Raw genomic sequence first — 15,433 nt, 5'->3', positions numbered from 1 at the left:
GGTGTAGACCTAGTGTAACATTATCTGATAAAACTATACTTTGTATAAAAACCCAGAACACTATACTCTTCATATTTACTTACAGGTGTGGCTGGAATTGCTGAAACCGATTGCAAAACAAGTTAAAAGTAAGTAAGATTATGAGCCGATAGTCGACCCTTTTGTTTTCTCCCTGGGGAAACGCTGGTTAAGGAGGAAGGCTGCACCCTACATACACATTGCATCAATTACTTATAACCAATTAAAAAACAGAAGCAAGCAAATAACTCGCCCACTCTTTCAGTGATTCATAGGCCTATCTCCGACTCCCATATCTCCACTATTAAGCGACCGCTTTGTCTAAGTGGCCGTATTGACCCTTAATCGAAGTGGGCTTGAGGCAAATGTTTCATGTTCCATAATCATTAATACAAATTCCTTCTACTTCAAATGTCTGTGTTGTGGGGTTTTCCTGAACTATTGAATTAGATAATAGAAAGCATGGTGCCCTTCAAACCACAGATGTCCTTTTTAAATGTGCAGCTCTTCTAGACAATTGTGTTTTCATCACTATTAAAATATGAACAGTCAGACCATTTTGCCTAATGTTACTCATGTGTTCAGTCTTATATTATTGTATTTTTTTTATACTTTTGTTTTAACTTCAAATCATAATTTCTCTTAGATGCAAATGAGATTTCATTTAAGTTCATAGTGAAATTTTTCCCACCGGATCCAGGACAACTTCAGAAAGAACTAACAAGGTGTGTATCTTCCAAACATAAGGTACTTTGTATTTGTTTTATATTTGTGTACTATACAGTAGGGATGAAATGATAGTAAATTTCCATGATACAAATAGTTGAGAGCCCATTCTTTCACGATAGTGGTCGTTATTTTTCAATTACTTTTTTAACTGACTAAAATAGAGCAATATGGGCAATATGGGTTTTATAGCCAGTTTTAAATTTGACCTTTAGCGGTCACAAGCAATATAGGGCATATATGGGTTACTATACATGTTACATAACAACCACGCCCATATCTGCAGTCAATAGGAAGTTCTAGGCAGTTTTATAGCCAGTTGCTTATACAGATGATGTCATCCAGCTTGGATTCCATTATTTTCACAGTAGCAACTTCCCTTGAACAAGCGTTACAGCTGAACATACTGAGATGTTTTATTCCAATTTTTGTTTCAATCAGATAAGCAGTTTCAGAGAAGATGTTTGAATTTTGATTATTTTATATTTTTATGGTCATTTTATTACATTAATCTATGTGGTTGCCGAACCACAGTACCAAATTGGCTTCATATTAACAACAGTTAATCACAAACTATCCTTCAACATGTATAGCAATTTTCAGAACTCTGCAGTAAGTAGTTTTCAATATGTAGGTGTTTTAACAAATTCCACAAAGTCCAATATGGCTGCCGAACTATGTGACTTACGCAAATTTGCAGACTAACACCAACTATTGCACATTGGCATCTACCAGCTTACCAAATTTTGTGAGTTTTTGAGCAACTTTTGGAAGAAAAAAAAAAAGAATAATCCTAACAAAAACAATACACTTCCATTGGCTTTGTTTACACAGTGGATACAGAGGGGCATACTTACGAACATTTTCAAATCTGATTTGTTGGTAGGATGGAACCAGCAAATTGGATGCTAGTTAACACCAGCAGGCGAAGAACAACACGCCCACTGTTTGTCTGGCAGAAATAATGTAAATAGCAAGACGTTCATTGCATTTTCGTTGATAAACTAAATATTTGTATTAACTATGAGCGTTACAAAAATGTAATTATTGAATCGATTACCCAGTGTTTATATCCATGTATATAATGAGGAATAGAATCGATCGAAAAATAGATTTTTGATTTAATCGTAGCAGCCCTCGTACACACCGATGATTTTACCCGTCTTTGCAGACTTGAGTAATTAAGACAGTTCATCTGAGCACTGCTGGGAAGAAATACAAAGTAAAAGTTGTTGGAATTAAACATCCTCTATCATTGTGTTTAAAAATGAACAATGATGAACCACCACAGTTACAGTACCCGACAAACTGTCAAGGGTTATTTCTATTTACTATGCATTTAGCTGAGATGTATACTAGAGGATGGAAGCACATTGCCCTTGTTCCATGTGTAATTGCTTTTTGGCTATTAATACTATTTCTTCACTCTTTTCAGGTATCTCTTTGCCTTGCAAATCAGGCAGGATTTGGCTAATGGAGGACTTCCATGTAACGACAACAGTGCAGCGCTTTTGGTGTCTCATATCTTACAATGTATGTCATGCATACCAATGCAAGTCTGTCTAGAATTATTAATAATCATAGCTTTCTATACAAAAAAGCCTGATTGTTTGGTGTGTGTGCTTTTGGTGGATCTATTTAAATGGTGATTCATCCTTTCAAACAGTTACTAAATTGAAATATATTTTACATAACACATCTAAATGTGTGTATCTTTGATGTTTCGATATTTCCAATGCAGCAGAGATGGGTGATTTTGATGAAGAGCTAGACATACAGCAGCTAGAGTGCAAGCAGTACCTCCCGAACCAAGAATATCTGGACAACAAGATCATGCGATTTCACCAAAAACACAGGTAACTGCAAACAGTCATTACCTACAGGACTTGGCTTTACTCAGTTATCTCTGATTAATATATAACCTTTAATAAAATGTGGATCATGTTTACTCAAGAGACACTAAAGTAGAATTTTAGATTTGGAGCTGAAAAGTTTCCTCCTTCCTTTGCCTCAGCAACAGGGAGTGAGAACCACCCTCCCAGGGTGAGAGAATCCAGAGGTTCTGCATTATATGCACTTCTGATCCCATTCTGACATTCATTTATATTTATTTATTTATTTATATTTAGTGTTTCCAATTATTGGTTTTACCCTGATTTTTCCCAATTTGGAATGCCCAATCACTTTTACCATCGCAGCAGCAGTTCCTCGAAGGAGACCCGAAGGTGCAGTGGGCATCCTCCGATCCCAGGACTGAGACAGCTTCCCTTTTCATCCAGGAACTTGAGAGTGAATGTCAGGGAGCTACCTGACCCTGCAGGTGTCCACTGTGAGCTCACTGAGCGCCTGGCCAGCAAGGTTCACTGTAGTGTGATGAGGACAAATGGTCTCTGCCGGTTCTGCCTCCCTAACTCATGGGAGCTCCAGAGCCAAGTGATGCTCCCTTCGGAAATCCCCAGCAAAGACCAGCCTACTTCACGCAGCCAGGACGCGAACCTGCGCTGTATGACTCACACTGCGCACCACGCAGCTGCGCTTCTACCAGATGAGCCACTTGACGAGGGACCCCCCTTTTTTTAAAGGTGCCTAATATTTTACAGAGGGCAATTGCCAGCAGAATCCGATGTTCAGCTTCTGGAAATAGCCAGGAAGTTGGACATGTATGGAATCAGACCACATCCAGCTAATGACGGGGAAGGAATGAAGATCAACCTTGCTGCTGCACACATGGGCGTGCTCGTCTTTCAGGTACTGCTTCCTATACCACCTTTATTTTAGGTTTGTCCCCCAAATACAAATAAGCTCTCATTACTGATTTGTTTACATTTTTGGTTATAGTCCTGGAATTGGTGTCTCTTCTTTCAGGTCAGGTAACAGCACATTGCACCCCAATAAATGTCAGTAGATTCACCTTTTATTCTCACTATCTGCTATCAGACAGCTATCTGCTCTGGTTGCCAGGATATGATTTGCCTGGCATACCAAGCAACAGTGTCATCTAGTATGAATGAACTCAATGGCCTGTCGGTTTTAGACATGTTTTATTTTTATAAAATGCCTACTGTAGTGGTAATTGTATAGAATAAATTAACTACCAAGACTGCCCTGATTTTGAGTTGAGCTTAAAACCAGTATTTGGTTGTCCTCCTTTTCCCTGGTTATTCTGAGCTGTTATTCTCGCAGTGCGCATAGTAGAAATAAAATGGAACATTTTGCACCTGTCATGCATATTTACATTCTCTAGGATTTATGTTACAACTGTGTCCTCGACAATTACCATTAAAGAAAATACCCATTATAGCTCATAATGTAATTATTAACCATAATAAATACAATACCTCAATAAGAACTAGTGATTCTGATATAATTATCCCTAGATTCATGAAGAAAAGAGATAAACAATTAATATTATGTCAGTTTAACTATTTCAAATCAATCATAAATGTGTGTTTGTTATAAGACAAAAAGAAACCTAACAATCGAAATTATTATTACATTTATTCATATTCTCAAAGGAAGAAGAAGAAGAAAAGTTAGGCTTCATAGTTAAACATGTTAGAAACGGAATGTATCCACCTATTTTGTTATCAAAGTATTTACATTTATCATTTAAACCTCCTCTTCAATATAACTTTAGTTATATTCATTAGAGAAGCATATCAATTTCAGTTTCATTCTCTATACAAAATTACAATTACAAGCATATAAAACACAATACAATCAAAGGATAATATTCAAAAATAGTTATTAGTTTATAATAATTTAAAACACAATAAACCCTTTAGGTTTGTTGGGAAACATACTTAAAATAACTGTTAAACTTGTATCTACAAGTTATGTAATTTAAAATGATTCTTAAAGCATTTTAACTAACTGTTAACACAATAATGGTACAACTGCACTGTAGCTTGGCTTGGTAAGTTTTATGACACCTTAGGAGACCAGACAATCGGATAGCATTTTGGAAGGTGAGCTTCAAAGAGTTAACACTACGTTTGGCCTGTGCCTTGGTCTAATCCACAAGCTTTGAAGTAGATCTGGTTAAGAATGTTCTGCAATCTGTGATAAGAACGCAATCACCACAGCATGTCACACAGACAATAGTCTGAATCAAATATCATGGAAATGCTTATATTAAAATGAATTTAACCAAGAATGTCCTTGCACACCACTGCTTGAGATTCCCAATCCGCTCCCCTGATCCAGACAACATAGGCATGCTCCACTCTGCTCACATGGTGTTCAAAAATAAAATAATAATAATCTTTTAAAAAATTGTTTTATCCCCACTGTATTGCTGATTGCAGATGAGAAGATGTAATGTACATTCAGAAAGGAATACTATTTAGTCTTCTTTTATTATAATTGCTATGATCAGCAAAGAAAAAATGCTCAGATGCTTTCTCATTATTATTGTTTGATGTGTGTGTGTGCGCAATTCTCAAGTCTACAAAACATAAGTACCTAATTTTGGTTTAAAACTGGAAAATTAATGGTTAACATGCACATGGTGGAAAATACTGACGTGTATTGCATCTGTATTTCTCACCTTTTTAAAACAAACTTTTGTGCAAACTCCATGGGTGAACATGTATTTTAAGAAAAATAAAACCATGCTCAGTTCCTCAGTGGTCTGAAAGAGCAGGCCGGAAATGTCCGATCCGAGCTCCGCTCCAGCAGCTAACCTGCTCTGCTCCCTCGCTCCATATAAAATTGGCGCGCACCGCTCCACTCACACTCTGAAATATAAATCTAACCATTACTGAATAGGTATTTACCTCCTAAAGACCTGAATGCTGAATACTGTATATCCAGAGCTGCTGTTTGATCCTGTGACACAGTCTTGACCACGCCCCTGAGGAATCAAAAGGACTGCACTCATAGATCTCAGCGTCATTTTTCCTTAAAGCCTGCTGCAGTCATGGAACGCCGAGATTGTATTCGGCAAGATTGGTGCAGAGCGTGACCTTTGTCCTGGCCCCTGTAAACATTAAGCAGGCGTTCACAATAGAGAATACCTGCATCTCACTCGCCCAGTTTGCGGAGGTGATGGCAAGCAAGAAAGCCGCTTTAAATTATAAAAACTTTAGCTTAACTGAATGCTGTGGCTCAAATGAAGGCTTCATGAGTGCATTAAGCACCATTAGTGCGTTACGCTGCCTATGTCCTTTTATAGGCCACGAGCCCCTTTGAAAAATTGCCCCACTAGGACGTGAGCTCTTGGAGACCTAGTCAATCTTGACATGGCAAGCTGAAATAGCTGCCAGATAGACCTTGATGTGGAGGGGAATTTCCCCTCGTCAAATAGGTCCTGCAAAAATTGCAGTATTAATTCATCGTGGGGTGGAACCCACGAGGCAGACACCATGTTTGGAAGACGGCCCACTTGTAGCCGTACTGGGAACGCATGGACGCTGTGATGGCTCAAATGCATGGGTCAGGATGCCATAATGTCCCTCATGACTGACTGAGCAGGTTGTGGCGTGTTGGCAGTCTCCACGGCTGGCTGCCGAGGAGCTACATCAGGGTTGAAAACCAGATTCTCCTCCATGGGACTACTAGGATCACCTTGGCCCAGTCCTTCCTGATTTTCTCCAGACACTGCAGGAGTAGCGTGAGCGGTGGGAAGGCATATAACAGCTGTCCTAGCCACTGGTGTGCAAAGACATCTCTTCCCTGCCTATTACAGAGAATCAGAGAGGACACTGGGAGGCAAAGAGGTCTGTCTCTACCATATGAGTTTCACCACCTTGAGTTAAGAATTCACTCTGAGCTCCTGGGGACTGCCTTTAGAGGAGCCCCATCATCACCTTGGGCAGATATACTGCCCGCAATGAGAGGCGGTTCTAGAGGAAAAGTATGCGCACCACACAATGGAGACTGGGCGACCTCAGGCCATCCTGGTGGTTAGTGTAAGCCACCACTGTCGTATACAACCACATGTCTCTCTTGAACCTGTGCAAAAATTCTGCAAGGCCAGATAAACTGCCTACAGATCTAAAACATTGATGGGGAGACCCTGCCAAGGGGGCATCCACACACCTTGCAACCCCTGCCATTCCAGACTGCCCCAGCCCAGACTGGATGTGTCTATGTTGACTACCTCCCCAAGAGAGTGCCTTTAGACAGTGACGAGACACTGTCAGTAGGCTGTCACGGTTTAACGCAAGCTGAAAAACCCTGCTGTTGAATCAGGGCTGCAGAGGGTGCATGCTCAGGAGACCCAACAGAAAGGCCTGGGAAGCTGCTGACATCAAGCCTAGATCTTTTGGAACGTCACTACCATGAGTGCTCTGAGCAAAAAGAGCTCTAAACAGGTGGCTATTCTCTGCACTCAGCCTCCTATATAGGAGTGTGTCAGAGGGCAATCTGAGAAGGTGCGAGCTGGCTCTTCGCGTGATTCACTGTAAGGTCCAACTATTGAAGGTGACCCAACCACGTGGACCTCAGCTTGTGCTCGAGACTTGGCACAAATGGGCCAGTCGTCCAGATAATTGAGTACTCTGATGCCTTTCTGTCTCAAAGGAGCCCGGGATAGCTTCCATGGAGCATGAGAGAGGCCAAATGGCTAGACCCAGAACTCGTACACTGTTCCCTGAATGGCAAACCGCAGGTACCTCCTGTGTGCTTTATGGGGATGTGGAAATAGCTGTCTTTTGAGGTCCACTGTGGTGAACCAGTCACCTGGCCTGATTGACACTTGCATCGTCAACATTTTGAACCTCCTTCGGCTCAGATACAGGTTGACCTGTCTGAGATTGAGGATAGGTCTGCGGCCACCATCCCGCCTGGGCACTAGGAAGTACCTGCAGGAGAACCCTTCCTTCAACTGGAGGGGGTTTACCATGCAAATAGCCCATTTTTGCAGCATATCTGCTGCCTCCTGAGACACCACAGCGGTGTCCTGTGGGTCGGTGACTGATGTTGTCATACCCTAAAAGGGAGGGCAATCCTGCTTGAACTGCAGTGAGTAGTTACAGTAGTAAGCACCCAGATTCTGTGATGCGCTGATGCCAATAGTACAGATGGCCCCCTGAAAAGGGGCCCTGTGCCTGTGGCAGCAAACTCGTAGGGCTGCTACTGGCTTGTGGCTTGGACTGAGGCTTCTGTCTCTGAGCAGGGTGGCGAGCAGTCGAGGGCTGGTTCTGACCATCACCTCTCTTAGCAGGCGCAGCCGGCTGTGCTGGACTTGAAACCTGCTGGAGCAAAAGGCGGACAAGCTCCTTCGTGGATTCCTGCAGTGAGAGCATTGCAGTATCTCATCCACTGCGGGATCAAATGTATACCCTGGTGTATTAGGGGCATCCAACAGCAGTGCTTTATCCTCATCAGGTGCAGCTCATCCAGCTGTTGTGGAGAAGGCCTATGACTCTCAGAAAGGGACTTCCTGCTAATAGGACTGGTAGGCATCTAGAATGCTATTCTAATTGCCTAGCCATACCGTGAACACAATGGCTGCTTGAGGATCACCACCGAGACCCAGCACTGCTTGTTGGGGCAATGGACCAAGGTGGCAATTGAAGCCTCCACCGGTGTAAAATGGGCCACGTCCAGCTTCTCCACATGCACACTATATAGAGTCAGCGGTCTCCCACCAAAGAGCAGGGGCTGTAGCTGGGTGACCCCAGGACAACTGGATATCAAAGAGGTAATCCCGGTGAACTGCAGGCGGTATGGGGAAGGTGGTTGGTGGCAGTAGTTCTGCAAGCACCATTCCTTGATGGTAGACTGCTGCCCCGAGTTTCTCCATCTGCTCAGAGTCCGCCAATCACTTGTAACGGCGATCTTCTTCTTCTTCTTGAAGATAGCTTCCCAGGTGTGTCGTCCACTCTCCATTGGCACAAAGCCATGGGATGAAGACGCAGCCGCATCTCTACCAGAAGGTGATGGGGAAGAGTGCCGTGCAAGGGTGAGTGACACAGAGCACTCTGTAGAGCTGCGAGAGAGATGTTTCTCTAACGTGCACTTGGAGAAATGTGCACAAAACTCGCAGAAACTGCGGTTCACCAGTGCCTCCTTGTGTGCTATGGCCCCAGGCAGGAAGAGCATCTGCCATGTTTGTCCTCCACAGTCAAACTGGCCTTGCATGTCTCACAAGGATAGAACCCAGGCATGATGCAAATAGCAAGCAATTTAAAGTAAGAATGTACAGGTGCTGCCTCGGCTCTAAAAGACTGTTCGATATTATGTAGCACCAGGTCGGTACAGTACGGTACGGTCGGAACCGGGACTGTGATACCGGTTCAGTGCCTGTAGCACCAGGTCGGTTTGGTACGGTATGGTTTATTTGGTACCATACCGGTGTAGTGACCTCGGTCCGGTTCAGTACCGGGTTAGGAAAAGAGAGGGTCGGTGAACTCTGTGGGTATGGGTCTACTCGGGTTCTCAGTTTCCGTGGGTAGCAATGCACAGGGATGCCTGTGCAAGTTACTGGCAAAACCACTCTGTCACTACCAACATGAGTCTGAGGGGAACCTGCTTGTTAATAAATTAACAGCCTTCGTAATGGTGATGCGAAAGCTGTCGCCAAAACGGCAAAGAGATGCTGTGGGAGGGAATCCAGCAGCTGCTCTCACTACACGTGTGCCGCAGCACGCAATGCAGACAAGCCTGTGTGTAGTGTCCTGTGAAAACCGAAAAATATAATGCCATATAATATAATATATTTATTTAAATTGTACACACCATCTCAGAATTTTGTCCGAAGCCAAAATGAGAATAAATTAACTCCAGTAGGAGCTATGGCAGCTTGCGAGAAGTTATGTTAATAGGTTTGTTTATCCATACTGACTATGCAACACAGCTAAGTGACTTAATAATCACGCTGTAGTCGTTTCTTGTTTAATTGCACAGCATCACACTGTAATTTATGCACCAGTTGTTTCCTGTTGTAATAGTGTCACACTGTAGTTTATGCACCAGCCATTTCCTGTTGTATTGCACAGCGTCACACTGTAGTTTATGAAGCAGTTGTTTCCTGTTGTATTGCACAGTGTCATAAAGCACCCTGGCTATACAAGCCTCTGCTGCAGCTTGCTTGGGAATGCTACAATATTGTGATACTTCTATTTCAGGGCAACACGAAAATAAACACCTTCAACTGGGCCAAAATCCGAAAAGTGAGTTTCAAGAGGAAACATTTTCTGATTAAGCTTCATTCAAAAATTGTTGTAAGTATTTTGCTGCTTTTATTGTATACCTTTTAAAGCTGCTGTCCATATGAAGATACAAAGAAAGCATTGGATTAAGTGCCGTCCCCACTAGTGACTCCCAGGTACAGGTTAGCAGGCTGGTCTGAGTGAGGTGCTGGTGAAGGTTTCTTGGGTGTACTAGACCCTGGATGAAGTGAAATGACAGGATTTGTCAGAAGCATATGAATGAGATGGAATGCCAACATTACATTATTATAGATTAGACCCTGGGTATAGTTTATTTCTGCACTGTATTGTGTAGCTTCACACTATACACATTCTTGAATTCTAACTTGGTTGTAATCAAATAGAGGATAAATCACATTTCAATTAGCGAAACAATGCTGCTATTTTGAAATAATGACATCTGCCTGTGTTTGCCAACCAGCTCCTGACCATGGCCCCCTCTGATTCTCCACCTCCACTGGGGAGCTCTGCTCTTCCCAGCACAATATTGTTTTGTATGTGCATTGTCAATTTATTTTAGTTGTCTGTGCGTGCTTTGAATCAGCCATCCTGCAAGGACACCGTGGAGTTCACCATGGTGAGCCGCGATGCCTGTAAGGCCTTCTGGAAGATGTGTGTTGAGTACCATGCATTCTTCAGGCTTTCTGAAGAGCCCCAATCAAGGCACAAGTCCCTTTTATGCAGCAAGGGCTCATATTTCAGATACAGGTAATGATGCAGCAGTATTGTTTAATATTCCTCTTATTTAAATAAGAAGAATAATGTATCCATTTACATTGTATTATTCTTGTAATCTCAGCGGCAGAACCCAGAAGCAGCTTCTGGAATGTGTGGGTAGAGGGGAGAAAAGGAACTTGCCTTTCGAAAGGTAATTGACACTGTTTCCAGGGAAAGTATAAACCTAAACTTTACTCTTTTATCCTTCATATAGAATGAATATACAGTAGTGGAGGTGTCCCTATGCTCACTGAAGGTTAGCATTACTTTGAAAATCAGCAGAGGGAAGGAGGCTGCTAGACTCTTGCACATGTTACTTTAATACACAGATCTGTTTTAATAATCTGAACTGTGGCAGATCAAAACATTTTGATGCATTTTAACTCTAAAATTATGTTTTTTTTACTACGGTGATGTATAGACCTGCTCGTTACAATTACTAGACATCTGTAATAACACTAAAAGAAACACATTTAATGACAAATATTTGACAAGATGTGGGTTTTTAATGTCTTAATTTTTTACATTTGAAGAGATGTCACAGGTTAAATTATTAAAATGGAGCCCTTGATGCAGGGAGAAAAGTGGTTTTGTCTCTCATCTTTGACATGTTTAAAATATGCATTAGAAATGGTAACCTTAAAAACACTGAGAATACTAATAAGAATAGGGTTTGTTTTTATAAATTATTCTGACAGCAGAAGCTCTAGCAAATCCCCCATTCTGCTCTACAAAGACCTGTCCACAAGACACTACAGAATAACAGATGCTCAGGTTTCTCATTTCCAGAAAACACTGTAAAGCTCACTATGATACACGGCAGTGCAGATCATCGCCAGACCTTCTGACAGATGTATCAACACAGGTAAATAGAGTGTTTTTCATTTAGTATGTATTTATTGTTTAAAGTAGTGTTTTCCAAGGTTCGAAATACACTGTGGTTACCTCACAGCTGCTATATCGGTAACAGTTGAGTTCTTCATAGTGTCTCCCCACCACCCCCCTGTGGCTGCTTCTGTCCTTGAGAAAGCTGACACCTCTTAAGTAAGGATGGAAACTTGGTTTCTCACTGTAAACTGAGCCCAAAGCTGTGGTCTTGTGGCTTGATTTCTCTTTTCCTAGGACATGTTTACAAACCATCTCTGTTCATATCTTTTGGTTAGTTTGTAATTGGCCCATAAAGTAAACTTGTCATTTACACTTATCTGTAATAATACATACCAAGTTCACTTATGTTTTATGCAAATAATGTGAAAAATATTAGCAGTTTAAGGGAGTGTATACTGATTTTCAAGGAGTGAAAACAAAGTTGTCACATTGATCAGAAGCAATACTGTGTGACAAACTAAGAATCTGAATATCTTCCCTCTCCAACACAAGTAGCATTTTCAAACTTGAGAGCTGAACCCTAATTTGAACAGCTCAACCTTCTCTAATGTAAACTTGATATTGTTGTTTTCTTGACCTAATGTGTCCAGGCGCATGAACAGACACACTCTGATGACACAGACAAACACAGCGAACAAGCTCCGCCGGCAGCCTTGGCTGGAAAACGCAGTAAGTCAGCAGTGGAGGTAATCTTTGCTGCTGAACTGGAACGATCCAAGCCTGAAGCCGACCCTGCTTCCTTCAACCACTCAAGGAGCAGCTCCTTCTCCTGCTTTGAGGCGGAGGGACGACCTGATGTGCTGCAGGGCCAGAGAAGCTGCATGTATTTCGTGAGGAGCAACAGCATCGCCGAGGTGGACCGCAGCAGGATGATCACCAACCCACAGCTCCTGAGACATACTGCTTCCCCAAATTATGCCCTGTCCGCAAAGCAGACAGATGGTTTTGTCTCGAGCGCATCCTTCTACCTGGAGTGTCCGCCCCCACTCCCAATGCATGCCTCGCTGCTGGAAGACGTTATCAGGTCTTCCAGTTTCTCGAACCCCTCCTCCATGTCTCCTGCTAGTAGAGGCCTTCAAAAAAACAGATGCGATGGTCTGTACCAAGTCGAAGTTACAAGCTGTGGTAGTAGAATTAATGTAGGGAGAGAGGAAGCTGGACACAGGGCAGAGAATCCAAACTACCAGGTTGCACTTCCTAAGCGGTCTTGGAGTCAGTGTGATATGAAATTCCTGCACACAGCTCACAGCACAGAGTTTAGATCGCTGGCACATTACCATTACCCATCCAGGAAGCCGAGTTTGGTGCGGCAAGTGTTACCACAACATGTGGGTGCGGATCGAAGAAACTCTGTCTGTACGACAGAAAGGTATGTTGGTAGTGGAACAGATGGTAGTGATTCAGACTCTGACATCATCTATCCTTACTACTACCCTGTACTAGGCAAGCTTGTTAAAGCTGCCCCCCTTGCCAGGCTGCGAGTATCCTCTGGTAGCCTCCAGCTGGACGAGGAAGATGAGGATTCCTTTAACAATGGCGACTGTGCGAGTGCAAGTCCATTAACAGCCTCTACCAAGTTACTGTCATAATGGGATTAGCCAAAAAAGTTTTACATTTGTGTAAGGAATAAAATGAACATATAATATTGTGTTCTGTATATAGATATGGAAGGAGTGTACGCAAGTGTCCTATTTCAAGGTGAACAATGTTAGTGGAGAAAAGTAATGTGATTATTATTGCAGGGCCTTGAAGGGTCCAGTGCTGAGCGGAGGAAAGGGTCTCTGTTGTATAGGCTCATTATATGTGAGTGTGCCGTCTCAGCTAATGTGAAACAGATGTAAACCAAAACCACATGTAGTGTATGGAATTGTATAAGATTGTCTCTGAGCATGTGCAGGCTTAATGAGATGCACTCTATAAAAGCTTAGAGGAAAGTACACATTTGAATCTGCTTGGGGGAAATGGACCGCCAGACCTGGTCTGAAAGGGCGTTCCCAATTGAAGGTAACGGTGAATTTCTATTTTGACTACACGTTCGGTGTATACCATTGTTCAGCTAGAAGAATGGGTTGAAATAATTGTGATGTTTCTGTATCTTTAACCGTGAATGTAAACACATGTAGTCATGTATTGACTGTCACCTGGTAAGAAATCTTTCAATTCAATAATTAACAAAATTCGAACATCCTGTAAAAGTAGATTTGTCTGATTCATTATACATTACTACACCCTACATTTGTGAAAGAAGCACATATAATCTTAAATAAAAACTGTGATTAAGGATGGTTAGTTTTCATAGATGGGACTACAAAGTTCAATAAAAAAATAGCTGGGGTTGGGGAACATATTATTAAATAATAAAAATGGTTTACTGTTCTTTCCAACTTGTATTTATTATTGTGTTTGAAGCTATTTCATCTTGCTCTGGTACACACCCCTAATACTGCAGAATAAAGTGTCGGTCATTGGCACCTGGTGTAGGTTTCTTTGAACTTGAAGCCAGACTGAAAAAAAACAAACTATTTTTTCTACAAAATGCAAGATGTCAGTAGGTTGGGAATGCTATTGGTAGAGAACTCAAATATCAGTTAATAAACATTAAATAAGCATTAAAGCATTTTGTTAGCAACTATGAAACATTTTTTTTTGGCTATGGGCTCCCAGAACCACTGATCAATATCATGACACACAGAGACTGTTCACGCCGCTCTGCAGTCACAGCAGACCACTAGTCACACTGAATGTGGCAGGGGAAAGTCAGTGGGCTGTTTGCTACGTCACAGCTGTATGTGCAAGCAATAAACAGTAGGAAAGGAAAACTCTTTTTGTACAGAAGACACCAAGCTTAGTAAGAAAATATATATTTAAAGCAATAAGGTGTGATATATATTATAAAAACTAATTTTAACCACCCACATTACCCAAAAAATCAGGCAATTGTGGTGTTAAAAATAAAATAAAAACATGTTGCTTTTAAAAATTGAGATATTTTCTTTCTTTGTGAGTTTTGTCTGGTTTGCTGGATATAGGCAAAGAGAGTGAGTTAAAGGCATAATTATGCATTGATATTATTGAGCATTATCGTATACACACGAATAAAAAATGCAACTACTGTCATCCCATCATATCAAACTTTTAGTTTCAGTAGTATATGACAACACAATACCTGGAACAATGAACAGCAAACAAAGATAATTGTGATCGCCCTCCTCTACTGGAGAAAGTAGAGGAAAAAAAAGTAAGATTGCTGTGGGTCCATGACATCGCCAAGAAAAGAAAAAGGTACGGCGAATATCATGGGCTGATACAGGAGCTTTGGTTTGATGATTTCAAACCTACTTAATGTTGTATTATACAACTCTGGAAAATCGGAAATCGGAAACATAAGGAGCCTCCTATTTTCCTGACTGGCCGCTTCAGTGCCATTTCCTGTGACCGCCTTCATTGAAAACAATTGCTTTTGCCGCACCGCTTTGTGTGTGTTACCTGCCTGTTTATTAAACCATTGTATGTATCCTGTGTTCGTTAATGTTTATTGCATTTATTTTATTGAACTGCTTGTTCTTGTAAAATAAACCGTGCAGTGAGACCAGAATACTTGCCTGGATTTCTTCCTTTACTTCCACATTACAATACCAATTTAAAATTGTGTTGCAATATAGTGAATACCAGTTTTAATTTTTAATTCAACATCAAGTATTGCAAACGTACTGACAACAGCAGTTTTTTGTTTTATGCAATTCATCTCCTTCTCTGAGATAGTGACTGAGTGAGAACCAGATTCTCCTGGGCCACCTGGGGACCACTAGGAGAACTGATGCCTTCTCTAACCGGACCTTTTTGAGAAAGGCCGGGAGTAATGGCAGAGGCGGGAACGAGTAAACAAGCTCTCTGGGCCATACGTGGGCTAGGGCGTCAACGCCGAG

At 41.7% G+C, this 15,433-nt stretch overlaps 1 protein-coding gene across 1 annotated transcript in view; it reads left to right on the top strand.

Moving 5' to 3' along the window:
• LOC121295274 (FERM domain-containing protein 7-like) overlaps nucleotides 1-14,639 on the top strand; it is a 48,743-nt gene extending 34,104 nt beyond the window's left edge. The window contains exons 4-13 of the mRNA XM_041219728.1: nucleotides 86-128; nucleotides 665-743; nucleotides 2,180-2,277; nucleotides 2,486-2,600; nucleotides 3,345-3,492; nucleotides 9,819-9,914; nucleotides 10,447-10,610; nucleotides 10,702-10,770; nucleotides 11,409-11,484; nucleotides 12,098-14,639. Of these exons, the coding sequence (XP_041075662.1) occupies nucleotides 86-128; nucleotides 665-743; nucleotides 2,180-2,277; nucleotides 2,486-2,600; nucleotides 3,345-3,492; nucleotides 9,819-9,914; nucleotides 10,447-10,610; nucleotides 10,702-10,770; nucleotides 11,409-11,484; nucleotides 12,098-13,096 (1,887 nt within the window). The 3' untranslated portion in view covers nucleotides 13,097-14,639. The remainder of the gene's footprint in view (nucleotides 1-85; nucleotides 129-664; nucleotides 744-2,179; nucleotides 2,278-2,485; nucleotides 2,601-3,344; nucleotides 3,493-9,818; nucleotides 9,915-10,446; nucleotides 10,611-10,701; nucleotides 10,771-11,408; nucleotides 11,485-12,097) is intronic.
• The last annotated feature ends 794 nt before the right edge of the window (nucleotides 14,640-15,433 follow it).

The sequence above is a fragment of the Polyodon spathula genome, chromosome 20 (assembly GCF_017654505.1).
Source record: "Polyodon spathula isolate WHYD16114869_AA chromosome 20, ASM1765450v1, whole genome shotgun sequence".
NCBI lineage: Eukaryota > Metazoa > Chordata > Actinopteri > Acipenseriformes > Polyodontidae > Polyodon > Polyodon spathula.
This window is presented reverse-complemented; position numbering and strand designations above follow the sequence as displayed.